The 15,013-nt window shown below is 48.7% G+C and overlaps 2 protein-coding genes across 2 annotated transcripts; one reads left to right on the top strand and one right to left on the bottom strand.

Moving 5' to 3' along the window:
- Positions 1–9,950: 9,950 nt before the first annotated feature.
- ASPBRDRAFT_671105 (putative adenosine deaminase) lies at positions 9,951–11,718 on the top strand (the record flags this gene model as incomplete). Its single annotated transcript, XM_067628842.1, has 4 exons — positions 9,951–10,473; positions 10,567–10,709; positions 10,774–11,452; positions 11,527–11,718. Exons 1-4 carry the CDS (start codon positions 10,417–10,419, stop codon positions 11,716–11,718), a joined length of 1,071 nt encoding a protein of 356 aa, XP_067480836.1. The 5' UTR covers positions 9,951–10,416.
- ASPBRDRAFT_508783 (uncharacterized protein) lies at positions 11,670–14,793 on the bottom strand. Its single transcript, XM_067626622.1, has one exon. The coding sequence runs from the start codon at positions 14,561–14,563 to the stop codon at positions 11,825–11,827; it is 2,739 nt and encodes a 912-aa protein (XP_067480837.1). The 5' UTR covers positions 14,564–14,793; the 3' UTR covers positions 11,670–11,824.
- Positions 14,794–15,013: the final 220 nt, after the last annotated feature.

Raw genomic sequence — 15,013 nt, forward strand, 5'->3', positions numbered from 1 at the left:
TTGGAAAAGGGGAAGGCGAACAGAGAACGTCAGTTGCTATGGGAGGTTGGTGGATACAATCCCCTCCTCAATCTCATCCCAATCCCATAGCTTGTAACGAGCTCTTGCTCAGGCAAGAAGGTAAGTTACCCCACGGATAATCCGTCCTGCATACATGGGTACTCGGTACGGAGTACGGAGTTATCCACGTATCTGCTATCACTACGCGGGAGCAGGGAGAATCCGAAGCATGCCTGACTGTCGATCCGCAAACACTATTACCGTGTTATCACCATTATTGATGTTACAGATCCTTCTTGAGGCACCGGCACAGCGGTCCCTATGGGGGAGATATGTGGATCTTGGAATCCCGCCCACTGGGGTCTCCCTTCGTTTCCCGTTTCTGGGTTTTCTTTTTATGCCAACCTGCCTTATCCCTGTCGCCCGAATTCTCCAAAAAGGCCAGAGGATATGACTGGACTAGAGACTGCATGCAATAGCAAGGCGCCCTTCCCCCCATAGACGCTAGTTCCATGTACGACCTTGAGAAGAATTGGGCTCTTCCGACAATCGGGGGATTGTCACCTGATGCCACTCAGACTGGGGATGTGCAGACCGCCTAAAACTTAAATACTATTTTTTGCTGGCAATAGTTGTCTTGTCCCGTTTCGTCATAGTACCCTGTAATTTCCCTTGGGATGCAGTCATGTTTCTTTCCCTCCAGGTGTTGCGGACTCGCGAGGGAAAAAAAGGGGTGGGGGGGTTGCAAACATAAAATTACGGAGAAAAGGAAGATAAGGGAGTTTTGGGCAAAATGACTGTTGGTGCCGCTTTATCCTTACTCGACATTACTGTGGAGCATGGAAGTGGTTCACTTGCATTTTCTAGGTTCGTAGTTGGTACAAGAATGCAAGCGCAGGCGGCAGGAGAGTGTGGGAGGGGCGGTAATCTGTCGGTAAATTAAACAGCAAGAGATTTTCGATTGAGTCATCCCAGCCCTGTCCTCATCTCAACGCGGGGGAGAAACGCGGCTAGTACAGTCGTAGTAATATTACACGCGTGTTTGCAAAGCTGAGGCTGAGGCAAGAGTGGCAGTGAAACCCAGTCGGGGCGGTGCGGAAAGGGGGGAAGGGGCCGGAAAGTGGAAACGCAGCACGGGATGATGATGATGATGAATGAAATGACCGGAACTGCCTCCACCATCCCACGGCATGAACTTGGAGGTATCAACGATGCTTCCATGTAACCTGACGGGGATACGAATCTGCACATATAAGGTCGAATTTTCCTGTTTACTTTACGGTGCGCTCTATACACATGGATGCTTTGGAGCCAGTAGTGCACGTATTTTTAGGCAAGAATCTTCAGCACTTTTGCCAAGCTGTTTGAGGTCATTGGTCATTAGTAGCGCCCATATACCCAGGGCAATGCTTGGGGTTCCTCACGGCGAACTCTTTTGGACTACAACACCTTGATACCCAAGGTAGTACCAAGGCGGCAGCAACAGCAGCAGCAGGAGGAGGATGAAGAAAAAGCGGTCAAAGAGCCTCTCTCTATTTCACTCGAGCGAACAGAAACGACAAAGACAATAGGCAGTTAATGGTAACGGTCGTGACAGGGAGTAACATCATGGGTCCATCGAAAACAGAAATCATTCGGTGTGGATCTTACTTATGAAGCCATTTCTTCTTCCTCAAATCTCTGCCCTATGACACCATCAATATGGGTTTTCCTTGGCTCCAGCTCCGGTCGCTCGAATTCCAATGACTTACGCGAAAGTAGAGACTCTAACAGGCACTAACCGATCAAACAACAGGCATTATGTACCACCTACCTACCAAGGTATCGAACTGGACACTGCATGGCTCGCTCCCCTACATGTCAACGGACTGCTTAATATCCTTGGCCAGGAAAATATCGTGTTGATGATACTGCCAATTACGCAGCAGCCCGTCCGCTCATTCGTGATGAAAGGCAACCGTGAATAGTAAGCTGCGGGGCGTTCCCAACCCCGCACAAAGCTGAGCCATCTTGCTGAGTTGGCGATGCTGCTATCGTCGTCCTATCATCAATCCATCAGCCAATTCAAGATTATTACACTCAATCCATCCCCGGTCCTGCCCTTCAATGGCGGGCTCGCATTCTGATCACGGCTCTTCGAATGTAAAGCATTTCTCGTTTCATCTCGAAACGCTCCCTATGGGCCACAAAGGATTGTCTACATAGCGTCAGTAGAGGCATTATAAGACCGACTACATGCTAGAGATTGACATTGTCATATGTTCCGGGTATTCACCACTGATAATATGATATTCAGCATGGAGATTTGATCTCTCAGTCTGGGCATATACTGTCAAAAACGAAGGAGATGAAGGCTTATCCACGTCTGTTGCGATCAGAAAGGCTATCATGAGCTACCCTGCAACCGCAAGCGTATCGGCCGGCCCGTCCGCTGATTACCTAGCCTTTCCTGAACTAGGAAATTTATTCCTCCAATGGTGGGGGCTCTAGTAATGCAAATGACCATGTGCTGTGGCAGGGTGTCAACGCTCTTGACTTCTACAGGATGAGGGTCCAGGATTCAAGCAGGCAGTCATTCTGAGAGCCACGATATCAAACCCCGATCTTGCTCCGACCGATCCGTCCTAGATTGGTTTCGCGGCTGTGGCGGAAGTTTTTCCTTTGTGATCACGGGACACCAAATCGGTTTCAAACGAAGAGTCTCCAGCTGACGACGCAAGGGAACGTATGCGCCCTTGACAATCAGCAGAATTCATAGGCTGTCCCATTCATGCAGAGATAGCGCCGCGAAACAAATGCTGAACTTTTCCTTGATAAGGGAGATTGCAAGGCTACTAAAGAAGCGTCTGATTAGCTAGCTGAGTAACTGCAGTGCGTGCTTGTACTCATACCATCATGGTGGATTCTGTAAGCATGCACATACAATAGGCAGCTAGTAGGCTGTATTGAAATCCAGGGCCCTCCCATTTGCAGACGCCGATGTTGCTGATCAGAAAGAGGGGAAGCTGAAGGATGACCCATGCTTTAGGTTATCGCCGTCTCGCGTGCATTGGGAATTCTGACCGCTTCCTATTTCCTGGGCTTTGTTCTGAACTAGATCAGGCAATCGTCGTCATCCCGAGTTGGAACATGGAATCCAATCAAGCTGGAGATGACTATCAATTTGACGATCCATTGAGGGGGTGTGTTGGTTCACCGATGAAAAAATGACGCATAAAAAGGGAATCGATGAAGGAGATGGATTAGTTAGTCAAAGCGGTTGACAGCTGCCAAAGTATCTAATCAGGATAACTATTGACTACTTCAATTGTATGTTTAGTAATTACTCTAGATATCCGAATGTCCACACCCGTACTCATTTTATCAGACCCACATATTCTTGCGAGATAGGCTCTCGTTTAGCTTACTAGCTATCTGAAATTGATTGATTTTCCTGATCGAAAGAGAAAGAGGGATACGAAATCAGAGTATAGTCTAAAAATCTACCTATTTAAAATCATCAGCAAGCTAAGACAACATGCTGACTGCAAGTCGAGCGCTGAATGCGGATGAAAGTGGGGTGGGTGCTCAGCGTTCACACGTGCAGACCTCATGGAAATATAATTGGCTCATAAGGAACATTATCGGATGCCAGACTGTCAACTACTACTACTAAGTACTGAATGTTAGCAGTAGTAGTTGTACTTACTTCCTACAGTACTAGAATTTCATTCCCTAACAGAAGGTACGATGCTCCATTGTTACTTCTGTGATAATGGTCCCACCCTCCGAGAAAGGAAAAATTGCCTGCTTATAGTAGCCAGCAGGACTTCCGTGCTTGCGCATATTTGGCCATTACTTACTTTTCAGGCAGGCTCACTGCACATAATCCTCTGTGACAAGCATACCGCGTACTTTAACGCAGCGTCAGGGATACCGGACAGCTTTTGTTAAACCATACGAAGCTGTGCATTCTAGTCAGTGCCGCCTAAATAATTTTGGCAGCTTAGCACTACTACTACGACTTGACGTAGTATCTGCTAACCCCTAGTCCATGCGGACTGCTTTGTGCCCGAAACGCAAACTCGGCAACTGGCCGGGAAAAGGAATCATGATGGGCAACTTCCCACTTCACAGGGATAAAAACCAAGCAGCCACTGCGATTGGATAAGACCATCGCCTCGTGGGGCTGTTTCCAAACGGCGACCCACTCTTGACAGGCTTCCAAGCCTTCGATTGCGGTTTCCTTTCGCTCAGGATCTTGCACCCGAGAACTCCTTGCTACGATCACACAGGTTGCTGATGCAGTGTGAAGTGACCCTTGCTAACCCTTATGCTTATGTTTTACTGCACTAGGCTGTAAGATATGATGGCCCGTTTTCAGCCGTAGTGATAAAGAAAGGGTAGTCGCGATCACAATGTCGAGCAACTGATTAGTAGCCTTCCTAAATCCCCCCTTAAACCCAGAAGCAGGATCTAGTTGATGTAATGCAATCCTCTCAGAGCAATGACTGAAAATCAGAAGTATCTGTGCACATAGCACTACGTAGATCATTACTAATACTAACCGGGGAGCAGCACAGTTATTTAACTATGCTACAGATTGTCACTGGTCAGATTCTTACTTTACGCAAAAGGAATCGGGTGAAACAATGACATCATAGTACCGGAGGCTAGACGGAAAATGCGCCAGAATAGCTATACGAGCCGATCAACCAGGAGAGAAAAAAAGGCGCAGGAGTTGTATGTTGTAGGCGAGACTGGGGTATGCATTTGGAGATATTGAAGAAATATAAGAAATGAGCGGTCGTTGAATCACAGAGTCAAATGGAGATATCAAAGGCTGATCATATTTCCGCCTTGCTGATGCTACTTACAGCAGGTCTCGTTTCAGGGTCTCGTTATCGTACAGGTATTATCATCAGCTTGTATTGAATTGTTCGAACCCCAAGTGAATTACCTTACAGTAAACGCTTCGGGTGGTTGCCCTACTCTTCCCATAGGAAGAGCATGTCCCATATCGTCAGACCGGAGGAGCTTCCCTTGTTCTCTTAGAAAACCCTAAGGGACCCCGTCGAAGACTTCAAATCCTGTGGTACGATATGTCATAGAGGGAAATGAAAAATTCACTCGTCATTTAGCTGTAAAGAGCCCGAGGACCGTTTCGAGAATCTTGAGAATATGACTTCCTTCAAAGCATAACTCGTTACTTGCCATCCATGTCATCCGTCATCCATCATGGATGGAAATGTGGTAAAGTTCTCGGTTATTGTGGCCGGCTGCAGTATAACTAGTAGTAAGTCTTGAAATTCAAAGAGAAGGCGGCGGCCGAGAGAGCCGTTCCCAACTGAGTGGAACGTTGCGCCCCCTATACTGGGGTCTTCCCTTGATGAGCCGTAATGGTTTCCGTGGCTGGTAAATGACACATGATGCTGGTATTACCATTCAATTTTTAAAATACAGTTGTTCGTTACGTACTTCCTGACATTCACAGTACCATCTTACACACGGCATCATCATTAGTAACAACCACAGTACCTTGAGCCAATTTGACTTTGGCATAGTGAGTCTTGCCGTACCTTAATCCGTCTTCGGCCTCGTTTCTTTTTTTTTTCCTGAAACTCTAAAGTTAATAAACCTGTCGCCTGCCACAGGACACTCAGTAGAACGAGGCTGCATATCCTGTGCATCTATCCTTGTAAATACTGGGGGCAGGCAAGGCTATACCAGTAAGTAGTGGTCGATAGAGGGGGGTAAGGTGCAACTCCTTTATTCTCTGTAAGAGTGGGAACAGTCTCTCAGCTGAGCCTCGTCGAGCCTGTTCCTTCGATGCGTCTTCGATGCTTCAACCTTCTTCGGTCTTTCCAATCCCCGGTCGCACGGCGCCTGCTGCAGGGTGTCATTTGGCCAACGCCTCAGTCTTGATCCCAACAATGCCGCTATCCGGCTCTGCTATGGATAATCTTTCCTATCAGCCAGCCAGCCAGCCAGCCAGCCAGACAACGTGTTGTGGCTTGCTGATAGTCAACTGAGTCCTCCCAATTGACTATGTGACACGCACGGGCAACGGCCCTCCCTCTACTGCCAACCCCATCCATTATCGATTATGAAGCCTCGTGACTGTCAATAGCTTACTTTCTTTTTCTCTTTCTCCCCCTAACTACCTCAGCCTCCGGTCGTATCAGCACCCCATTGGGCTAGTTCTTTTGACTGTCTTAATGTATCAGGACTAACTCTCGTCGCCCAACACACCAGCGGGTACATTCCTGCGTCTCGAGAAGCGTTAGAAACCTCGCTTGTGACATGGTCTACCGATACAGATTCTTGTCGGTACCGGACCCCCAATCAGTTCTGAGACATCTCGACTTGGCATATGCGAATCGAATGAATGGGGATCTTTCCCGGTAGTCTGCGTGCCGTACAAAAAGAACACCCGGGTTAAGCGGAGACCGGGCAGCAATTATTCTTGCATCGTGCTAAAGGGGACCCTGGTCCAGGTCCCTGGCCCCAAATTGAGGCTACTACTCATGGCATCGGCCGATTCCGGCCCACAGCAGTGGCAATACGATATCTTGACGGACCAACAGACTTGTTCGACCGGAAATCTGAATTCAATGGCTTGAAGTACTACTACTAAACGGGATTAGCTCCAACTGCTAACTACTACTAAATACCTAACTATCTATTGGTTGTCTCAACTCATCTGGATAACCCAGAGATTTGGGCCAGCGTTTATGCTGTGATATATTGTTGCGGATATGTGGAATTTCTTCGGTCGAATAAGTCGGTTGCGCCCTTGAGACTCCCTCGACCTCACAATATGTACTCCACGATTATGGCTGTGCAATCACCAAAGCGCACCGTTACTTAACCCTATACCCATCAAATACACACGGAGCAGCATGGCCCTTAGTTATAATTTGCAACACGTCGTGATTGCTAAGGGTCGTTGCATTGCCACTGAACGATGATGACGCTCTCGTTCTGTGTCACATTCGTGTGCAATAGCATTTCCTATCATCCAGGGACACACCGACAAGCAATGTATTGAGACTCTCAGATGAATGGAGCGCATATCAAATGGAAGACTAATTGCTTAAGGAGTGATATCAAGAATGCATCCAGAGCTGTATTGCCCCGGGTGGCGGCCAGACACTTTGGGAAAAGAAAACGTCACACCTAGTTTTTGACTAACTCTAAAGTCCAAGATGTGTTCAATGCTTCAATAAAGCTGAATCTGGTCGTCCTCCTGGATGTGGACAACCTGAAAGACTGCCAATATTTGCCATCGAAAGCCTTACTTGACTTTCTTAGTCTGCTTCTAATGCGACGAGAGCTTCATGCGTACTGACACTGAACGCTCCATGTTGCCAACATTTCAAATAAGTAAATGGGGACAGACCAGACTATTTGGGTAGGTCCTCCAGGGAATAGCACCTGGAGTCCGCCTTTTGACTTAGTATGAACTGATAGAATATTTTCAACAACTACTCTTGAAATTCGAACTACCTGTAACTACCACGACTGTTGAGTCAGTACGGAACAGAAAATCCGATCTTCTATTATGATATATATCTTTCGGCGGGATGGGTTAATCGAATGAGTTGAATACTTAATATATTTGCCTACAATAATTGCTGTGGACTGTTCGGGTCCAACCAGGTTTTCACTGACTGGCAACAAGGAGATTAAACGGAAACAATGTTCCTACCGCTTTAAGCACCCAGTGGGTTCTCACATCATCCACACAATTGGCGTCTAGATTCTGGGCTGAAAGTGCATTTCATGGATTGCAAAGAAGCTGTCGAGGTTTGTAATGACTCGGTTGTGCTTTTCCTGAAATTGCAAAACCTTTCTCACACAGACAAAGCCGAAGAGTCCCACACCCACAATATTAATATCTTTTAATATCTCCCAGATATCAGTACTGAATTGGTATGTAGGTAATAAATATACTGCAGTGCTCAACGGCCAACAGACACTACAATGCTAGATTGAACTTTCAATATGGCACTGATGACGTTATGCCTGGTGCAAACACTCGCCTCGGAGTCGCGACCCACTCAGGGTTCACTAACTAGTTAGTCAATTGGTTTCAGTTATTAGTTAAGGGTTATTGAAAGCATCTCATGTATTGAATCTCAGCACACAACCATCGTTATTTTCTGGCCCTAACCTGGATCATCGGCTAAAAATAAAAACTGGAGACAGCTACTCCCGTGTTCCCACCACCCACCAATCCCATTGGACCAGCCGTCTGTGTATGGCTTCTCGAATCCTTCGAGAACTTGGCCAGACGATACCAGCCTACAGAGAACCGTGACAGGGTCGAAACTGAGCTGCGGGTCTGCCTTTCCGTGGAGATACAAAGTACACTGCTCAATACAGGCCAGATACACGATTAGTACAGTCCTCGCAAAGCCGGTTAATTCCGCTCCTCGCAGGTGCTCACTCCCATTTAGCTTACCATGGTCAAACTCAAGCGAACGACCCCAGACAGGCCCTAGTAGTAGGGTGGGACGATACCCGAATCAGCATATGCTGCCACTCCAATAAGAGCGCAATTCGCACGGCGTCGCCGGCCGCCCCTTGCCGTTATCAGATTGGCCCTCCGGTTTGCCCTGTGCTACTACTGCAGCCATCGGTGCGTACCACAGCGACTCTCCCTGTCACTGGATGCTGCGTCTGCAGGTAGCCTGACCTTCCTGCACCGGTGAATGCATAGTCTTCAAGTGCTAGTCTAGCGTAAGGAACTGCCTCGCGACACGTGTCACTCCCGCTGATTTCTACTGTATAATTATCTTTGAGCGCAAGCTGTTGTTTGCTAGAGTTACGCGGCTTGATTGGGGGCAGTAAGCCGAACTGCCTGTATTGGCGTATCAAATAGAGGCGGATTCCCTGCCTTGTTGTGTCTGTTCTCGCTTCTGTATTACGGCAGTTTCGACCCTGATTTACGTGGGATTTTGTGCCTCATTGAGATGTCGCGCCATTTGTGAAGGTGTAATTTATGAATTGTGTCTCTTTCACCTTCTTATGGCAATGCTTCTCGGGACCGCTTTAATTGCAAGGCTCTTCATTCGCCGCAATTCTCCACTTGAACTAACGATACGTTGACCGGAATCACAGGGCCTCAATCTATACGAAACCTGCTTGTGGGAGCAATTAACAGACATCTACGTATTCTGTCGCTTCTTAGACATAGCCGATGTGAAAGAAGGGGCTGGGTATCGCCAGCCGAGATGATGCCAGAAACTCTATGTCTTACGTTGAGGGGCTCTTACAAGGCTACAAGCAGCATGACAACGCCCACTAGAACTACGCAACAGTCAATCGCGATTCGGAAAAAACTGTGTGAGTTATACGCTATCATTGAACCTGGCGATACTCGGCACTGGCAACAATTCTTGCGCGAGACAGATCGGCGAGAATTACTAGCGGAATCAACTGGCTAATCGCCTGATGGTGCTATGGAGGACGCCTGACACCCACAGAGGGCCATGATACTTGCCCCTGGGGCGTGAGCAGAGGCTCAACGAAAGCATTCAGTGGCCTCAGAATTTTCCACCCTCTGCTTATTGCAGGTTGGTTCAGACGACCTTAGTCTGTCCGGCACGGAGCTCAATTCATGACGATGGATACGAAAGGTCTTTGTAGATAGCGGAATCACACGGCGCGCTGGAGAACCCCCATGACCCAAACATGTCCTAATCCGAGCCACCAGTCTGACGCCATACGGCTTGTTGTTATCCGTATCTCCTTGCCGGGTCAACCTCATGGACTAATCGGATGGAAAGAGGTTCGAGTCTTGACACGTCAGAGACCCGTGCCGGAAGTGCTCGGTCTCGGGAGGACGGCCGTGCGCTGGATCTTGAATCTCGTATATATGCCGTGTTTTAATTTGAGGCTCTAGGCACCATGTGGAGCTTGTATGCGTTGAGCGACTGGGACTTAATTTGGGATGGCGGATTGAGCGCATTTGCAACGTACTGTGTGTGATTTTCCTGTTTTCGAACAGGATATAGTTAGTAGCCTGAGCGGCAGTCGGCTCTGGCCATTGGCTGTCACGGTAGCGGAGGGCCAATAGACAATTATTGTATTTATGGGTAAAACCCCATCTCTTCAAATCAGCAGGCCTGTATTTCAAAGCCGTTATTCTTGGCTTCAGAATGGTCGACGGTGAGCGTAGGCTCAAAGCAAGTCGAGATGGCCGCCTTGGGCAACCACGAGTGCAGCAAAGGTCACCTGCTCTTTCCCCAACGAACTTGAACTCGCCAACTCATCCCATCCCTCCTTCGACTCCCCCTCCTTATCAACCTCTACTTACCATCCATTCATCCATCCATCAATCAGAATCAGCTACATAGATGGGCAACCACTTGGATACTTAGATCTACATCCTCAAGTCCGTGTACAATAGACACCTGACCAAGATTGACTATGGACCTCTCGAAAGCAGTCGATCGTGCCTTCACGAAATCCCTCCCCAAGATCGAGGCAAGTGCTTACCCCATGTGAACCCGCTTCACTCTTCAGAACCAGGAAATGAAGCGGACCCGATGTTGATCACTAACGTGTATCGTCCCACAGCTTCATGCCCACCTCAGCGGCAGTATCAGCCGCCAGTGTCTCCATGAGATCTGGCTCAAGAAGAAGGCCCAAGACCCTGACTTTAGCATTGAAGATCCATGGATATCCATGCCTCCTGGGAAAGTAGATTACTCCTTGCAAACGTGGGTAGTTCATCCACTCTCGTACACGCATTCAAAGCGTTCTCCACCAACCTTTAATTTCCAGATTTTTCCAATCCTTCAACAAATCAATCTACAACCTAGTCAACGATCTTGCTAGCCTCACCTACGCCACGCACTCCGTGCTAAAGGACTTCCAAAACGACGGCGTAACTTACCTTGAACTCCGCACCATTCCCCGTGCATCCCCCTCCTCCTCCTTCACCCGGGAGGAATACCTGACTACCGTTCTTGATGCAATCTCAGATTTTCAGGCCGCTCAATCCCCAACCTCCCCAAAAATGGCTGTATATCTGATTCTAGCTTTGGATAGGGGTCATCACACTACTGCTGAAGCCCTGGAAATTGTAGACTTGGCGCTAGCCCACCGCGCCCGTGGCATCGTGGGCATTGATGTCTGCGGCAACCCAACGAAGGGGGATGTTTCAATGCTGCGGCAGGCATTTGCAAAAGCTAAAGCTAACGGATTAGGCGTGACTGTACATTTTGCCGAAATGAGTGAGCCGGCGACGCCTGGGGAGTTAGAGACGCTGTTGGAGTTTCAGCCGGATCGGCTGGGCCATGTGATCCATGTGCCCGAAGAGCTGAAACGTGAAATTGCGAGGAGACAGCTGGGACTGGAATTGTGCATGTCGTGTAATGTGCACGCGAAGATGTTTGATGGTGGCTTTTTGGATCATCATTTTGGGTATTGGAGGCATCAAGATTGCCCGATCGTGCTTGGCGTGAGTCTATGCACTATCATATTCCCTTGTCGCCCTCGTTCTCTTACAGAAGCCGCCAACTGATACTGGTGCAGACCGACGATGTAGGATTTTTCTGCAGTCCTGTATCGAATGAGTATCTGTTAGCTGCGGAGCACTTTCAGCTCACACGGGCCGATGTGCTGGGCATCTGCAGAAAATCATACGATGCTATTTTCGGAGGCCAAAAGGAGAAGGGCCGTCTTCAACGTCTACTATCTGACTTCGAGGCAAACTACAGCAAATAGCCGCAAATTCAGATATTATGTCTTCATTTTTGTACACAAGGCTTCCTTGGCAGAGGGAGTCGACCCGCACGAAACAATATACAAAATCGAGCAAGTTCACCCTCAATCAGCTCTGCCATCGGAATTTGCCTTCCTTTAGCGTCTTGACCACTCCCAGAGGCATAGACTCCTTATTCACGGCTGCTAAATTCCCGTAAGTCTTTACCATCTCCTCCTGATACAACTCTGCTGTCCATTTCCAATATGCTGACATGTTATACCACTGATCCGAGATCACGTTGCGACCAATGGCATCCTTGGCAACGCTCTCGTCCAGAGACATTTGGTGTCGGTGCAGCTCTGGGGTCAGATTGATACCGACCTCCTCGGGAACACGGATTAACTCTATATAGGCCTTCAAGAGCGGGCGGCTATAGGTTTCCGAATACCGGGTGTATTCCTCCAGAGTCATGTCAGCCAAGTCGTCGTCCAGTCCAGTTCCCAGCGAAGTTGATGGCTCAGCAGAAGTTCCTTCGTCAAATTGCTGCTTGCAACCATGGTACTCTACTTCGTATTGCATGAAGGCCTTATGCAGCCGACCCCTAGGTGTTGCTTTGATATTTTCGCGCATAGCGAGGAACGGGATATACGGATTCAGGAGCTCCAGCCCGCCAAATTCAACAGGAAAGTAGAAAAACCCTTCTGGGAGGTCCTCAACACCAAACCGGTCTGCGATCACTTGGCGCAGATAATCGGTCACTCCGCTGGAGGTTTGGGGAAACAAAGTGCGTTCGATACGACTCAGTGTGGATATGGCCATATCTATATGGCTTCTCCCAAAGCACATGGCGGGTTTCGCAAAGTTGTTCGCGAAGAACCGCCCAAAGTAACTGTTCCATGCCTGGACCCATGAGAAGACGCTCTTGCAGGACGAGAGCTGGCGTTGCAGCTCCGCAATGTGGCTGTCTACTTGTTCTTGATCGATGACAAACCGACCCTCTGAAGGGTCCAGCTTCAGGAATCCCCAGCGAATGTCTCCTTCAGGCAGGGGATCCGACGCTTCCTTTTTCTGAGAGTCAGATGGTTGGCTATGATCTTCCGCCGCGTCTTTGCCCTTCAGGCGCACCGTCCCCGTCTTTTCCTCGTTTATCTCTAAGCCCATGACCTTAGTAAATTCTCCCATTGTAGTCCAGGCTTTGACACAAGTCTCTTCGTGACCCCAGAACCAGAAGTCATCATGCAGTCGATATAGATAAGCCCCGTCTGTGCTTTGGTTTACCGCAAAATCCATGCAGAACAAGACGGCCTCCCCAAAACAAGTGGAGAGGGCATGACTCATGGGAATTCCCCGACTCCGGATTCGTTTGGAGGCACCTGATCCATCGTGCACAAATTTGACTGGAGTTTTCAGGAATTTGTGGAAAAAGTCCAGCCAGATTCGGGGAACACCAAAGTACTCCAATACCACCAATATCGTAGTATGCGAGAGAGAGGGCCCGAACCACTTAAAATCGGATCTAATAGCAGTGAATCGGCCATGCAACGAGGTGTATATGAGGGATTCGGTGATCAAAAGATGTAGGAGCGAGTGCTTCGTTCCCAGTGGGTTCTTCTTTGCGTCATCGAGCTCCGTGTCCTCGCCATATGGGTCCATGTTCTCATCAACCGAGGAAGGCAGGAGGCTCATAAAGTAGTCTCGCTTGTACGTATCCTTTCGGTAGTCGTTGACACTCGTTATGCCACGGGTTTTGGTACTTGTCCCCGTGAACCGAGAACGGCGAGACATTTCACGCCTGGAAATCTGTTCGCGAAGGAACTTCCAAGCTGGTGTGTTGAGAAACGAGTTGAAGGCAGAACGAAATGACACTGACCATTTCAACCCCAGGTATTCAAGCATGAGACTATCCAGCAGGTCTTCATCCATGTATACCCGGTACTTACCATTCAGCTGGCGGCGCATCTCCACTGGAATACCCTCTGCAGGCCAGCTCCAACTGTCAAGAGAGGCAAGGCGCATATTGATAACATCCACCACCTCCTGGGCGACTGCCGGATTGCGCATGAATTCCTTCAGAACGGCCGTCTTTTCTTTGGTGAGCAAATCGGACTTCAGCAATGAGTCCGACACCCACTTGAGGTCAGGGACCTCAAGCCAAGATTTCTTCGATGCAAAATCGTTCCCAAATGTCCTGATCGCGTCGCGCAGTTGCTTCAATGCTTGCTGTGAGGGCGTTGTTGCTTTGAATAGACCGTCGAGGTATGCTCGGATGGCATCTCCATCTCCATCTGTGTCTGTGAAGACCAAAGTCTCCCATGTGGCTCGCTGTTCGTGCATTTCTGACCGACCAATATTCTCGAAAGCCATGCCTTGCGACCCATCCTCGTCTGTTGCCAAGCCAGACGCATCCTCCTCTTCGAAGTCACGCAGCCATTCCGTGACCAGCTCGCTATAAAAGTCGGCATGCTTATGGCTCAGCTCAAGGTAACAAAGCTCCTGTTCGAGCTGGGCAATCCAACCTTTTAGACTGCGGTCTGAGACAGAAGGATCATACTTGCTTTGTAGAAGAAAGCGACGGATATTAGCGTGAGTAGCGCGCTCAGTCTTATCTTCAACTGCACATTCTCCATCTAAAGAGTCGTTCGTATCGAGGTCCTCCTGGTCAAGTGCGTCATTAGGGAATCCTTTGAGCTTGGTTATACCTTCCAGGAGGACCTGAGCCTTTGATCGTAGACTAGCAGCATCCTCGGCAGCTTGTACAATCTCTGCTCTTCGCTTCTCGAATAGCGTACGTTGTTTCGAGAGCTCCTTGATCTTGGTAGCAGTGATGGAGCCCAGTGTTTGAGGAAGAGCCCCGCCAGACAACATTTCTTCGATATCGCGGTGGTGAGGGGGTCTTTAGGGGGGTTGAGAAGGGGGTGGGGCGCGATTCAAGCTTAGTGAAGACGATGTAGCAGCTGAAGGGTTCGTAAACAACAGAGACCAGTTCAGGTGGAAAATGTTGCTGACAATGTCATGTCTTTGTCAGATATTTAGGAGCAAAATCGAGTATTTGTCAAGGAGGAAAAATATGGATTCGATCGACTGGAAATGATCGGCACGGAGCAAGAACGATATGCTCCATATAAATAGCCACATGTGGAACCCCGTGACTCAGGCAGGAACCTCGACGGCGAAGCTTTCAAGGCGACTGTAACGAATTGGATTGGTCATTACAAAGCTCAGGCCGATATAGAGTCCATGATGTGGTCATTGTCGGTTCCAAAAAGGGATCCCGACCTTCCAAAAGAGGATCCCGACACACCGACCAGGTCATCG

The sequence above is a fragment of the Aspergillus brasiliensis genome (genome assembly GCF_001889945.1).
Source record: "Aspergillus brasiliensis CBS 101740 unplaced genomic scaffold ASPBRscaffold_4, whole genome shotgun sequence".
NCBI classification, from domain to species: Eukaryota; Fungi; Ascomycota; class Eurotiomycetes; order Eurotiales; family Aspergillaceae; genus Aspergillus; species Aspergillus brasiliensis.

Excerpts from the sequence above, each read along its gene's own strand:
- ASPBRDRAFT_508783 (XM_067626622.1), bottom strand. The coding sequence starts at position 14,563 with ATGTTGTCTGGCGGGGCTCTTCCTCAAACACTGGGCTCCATCACTGCT.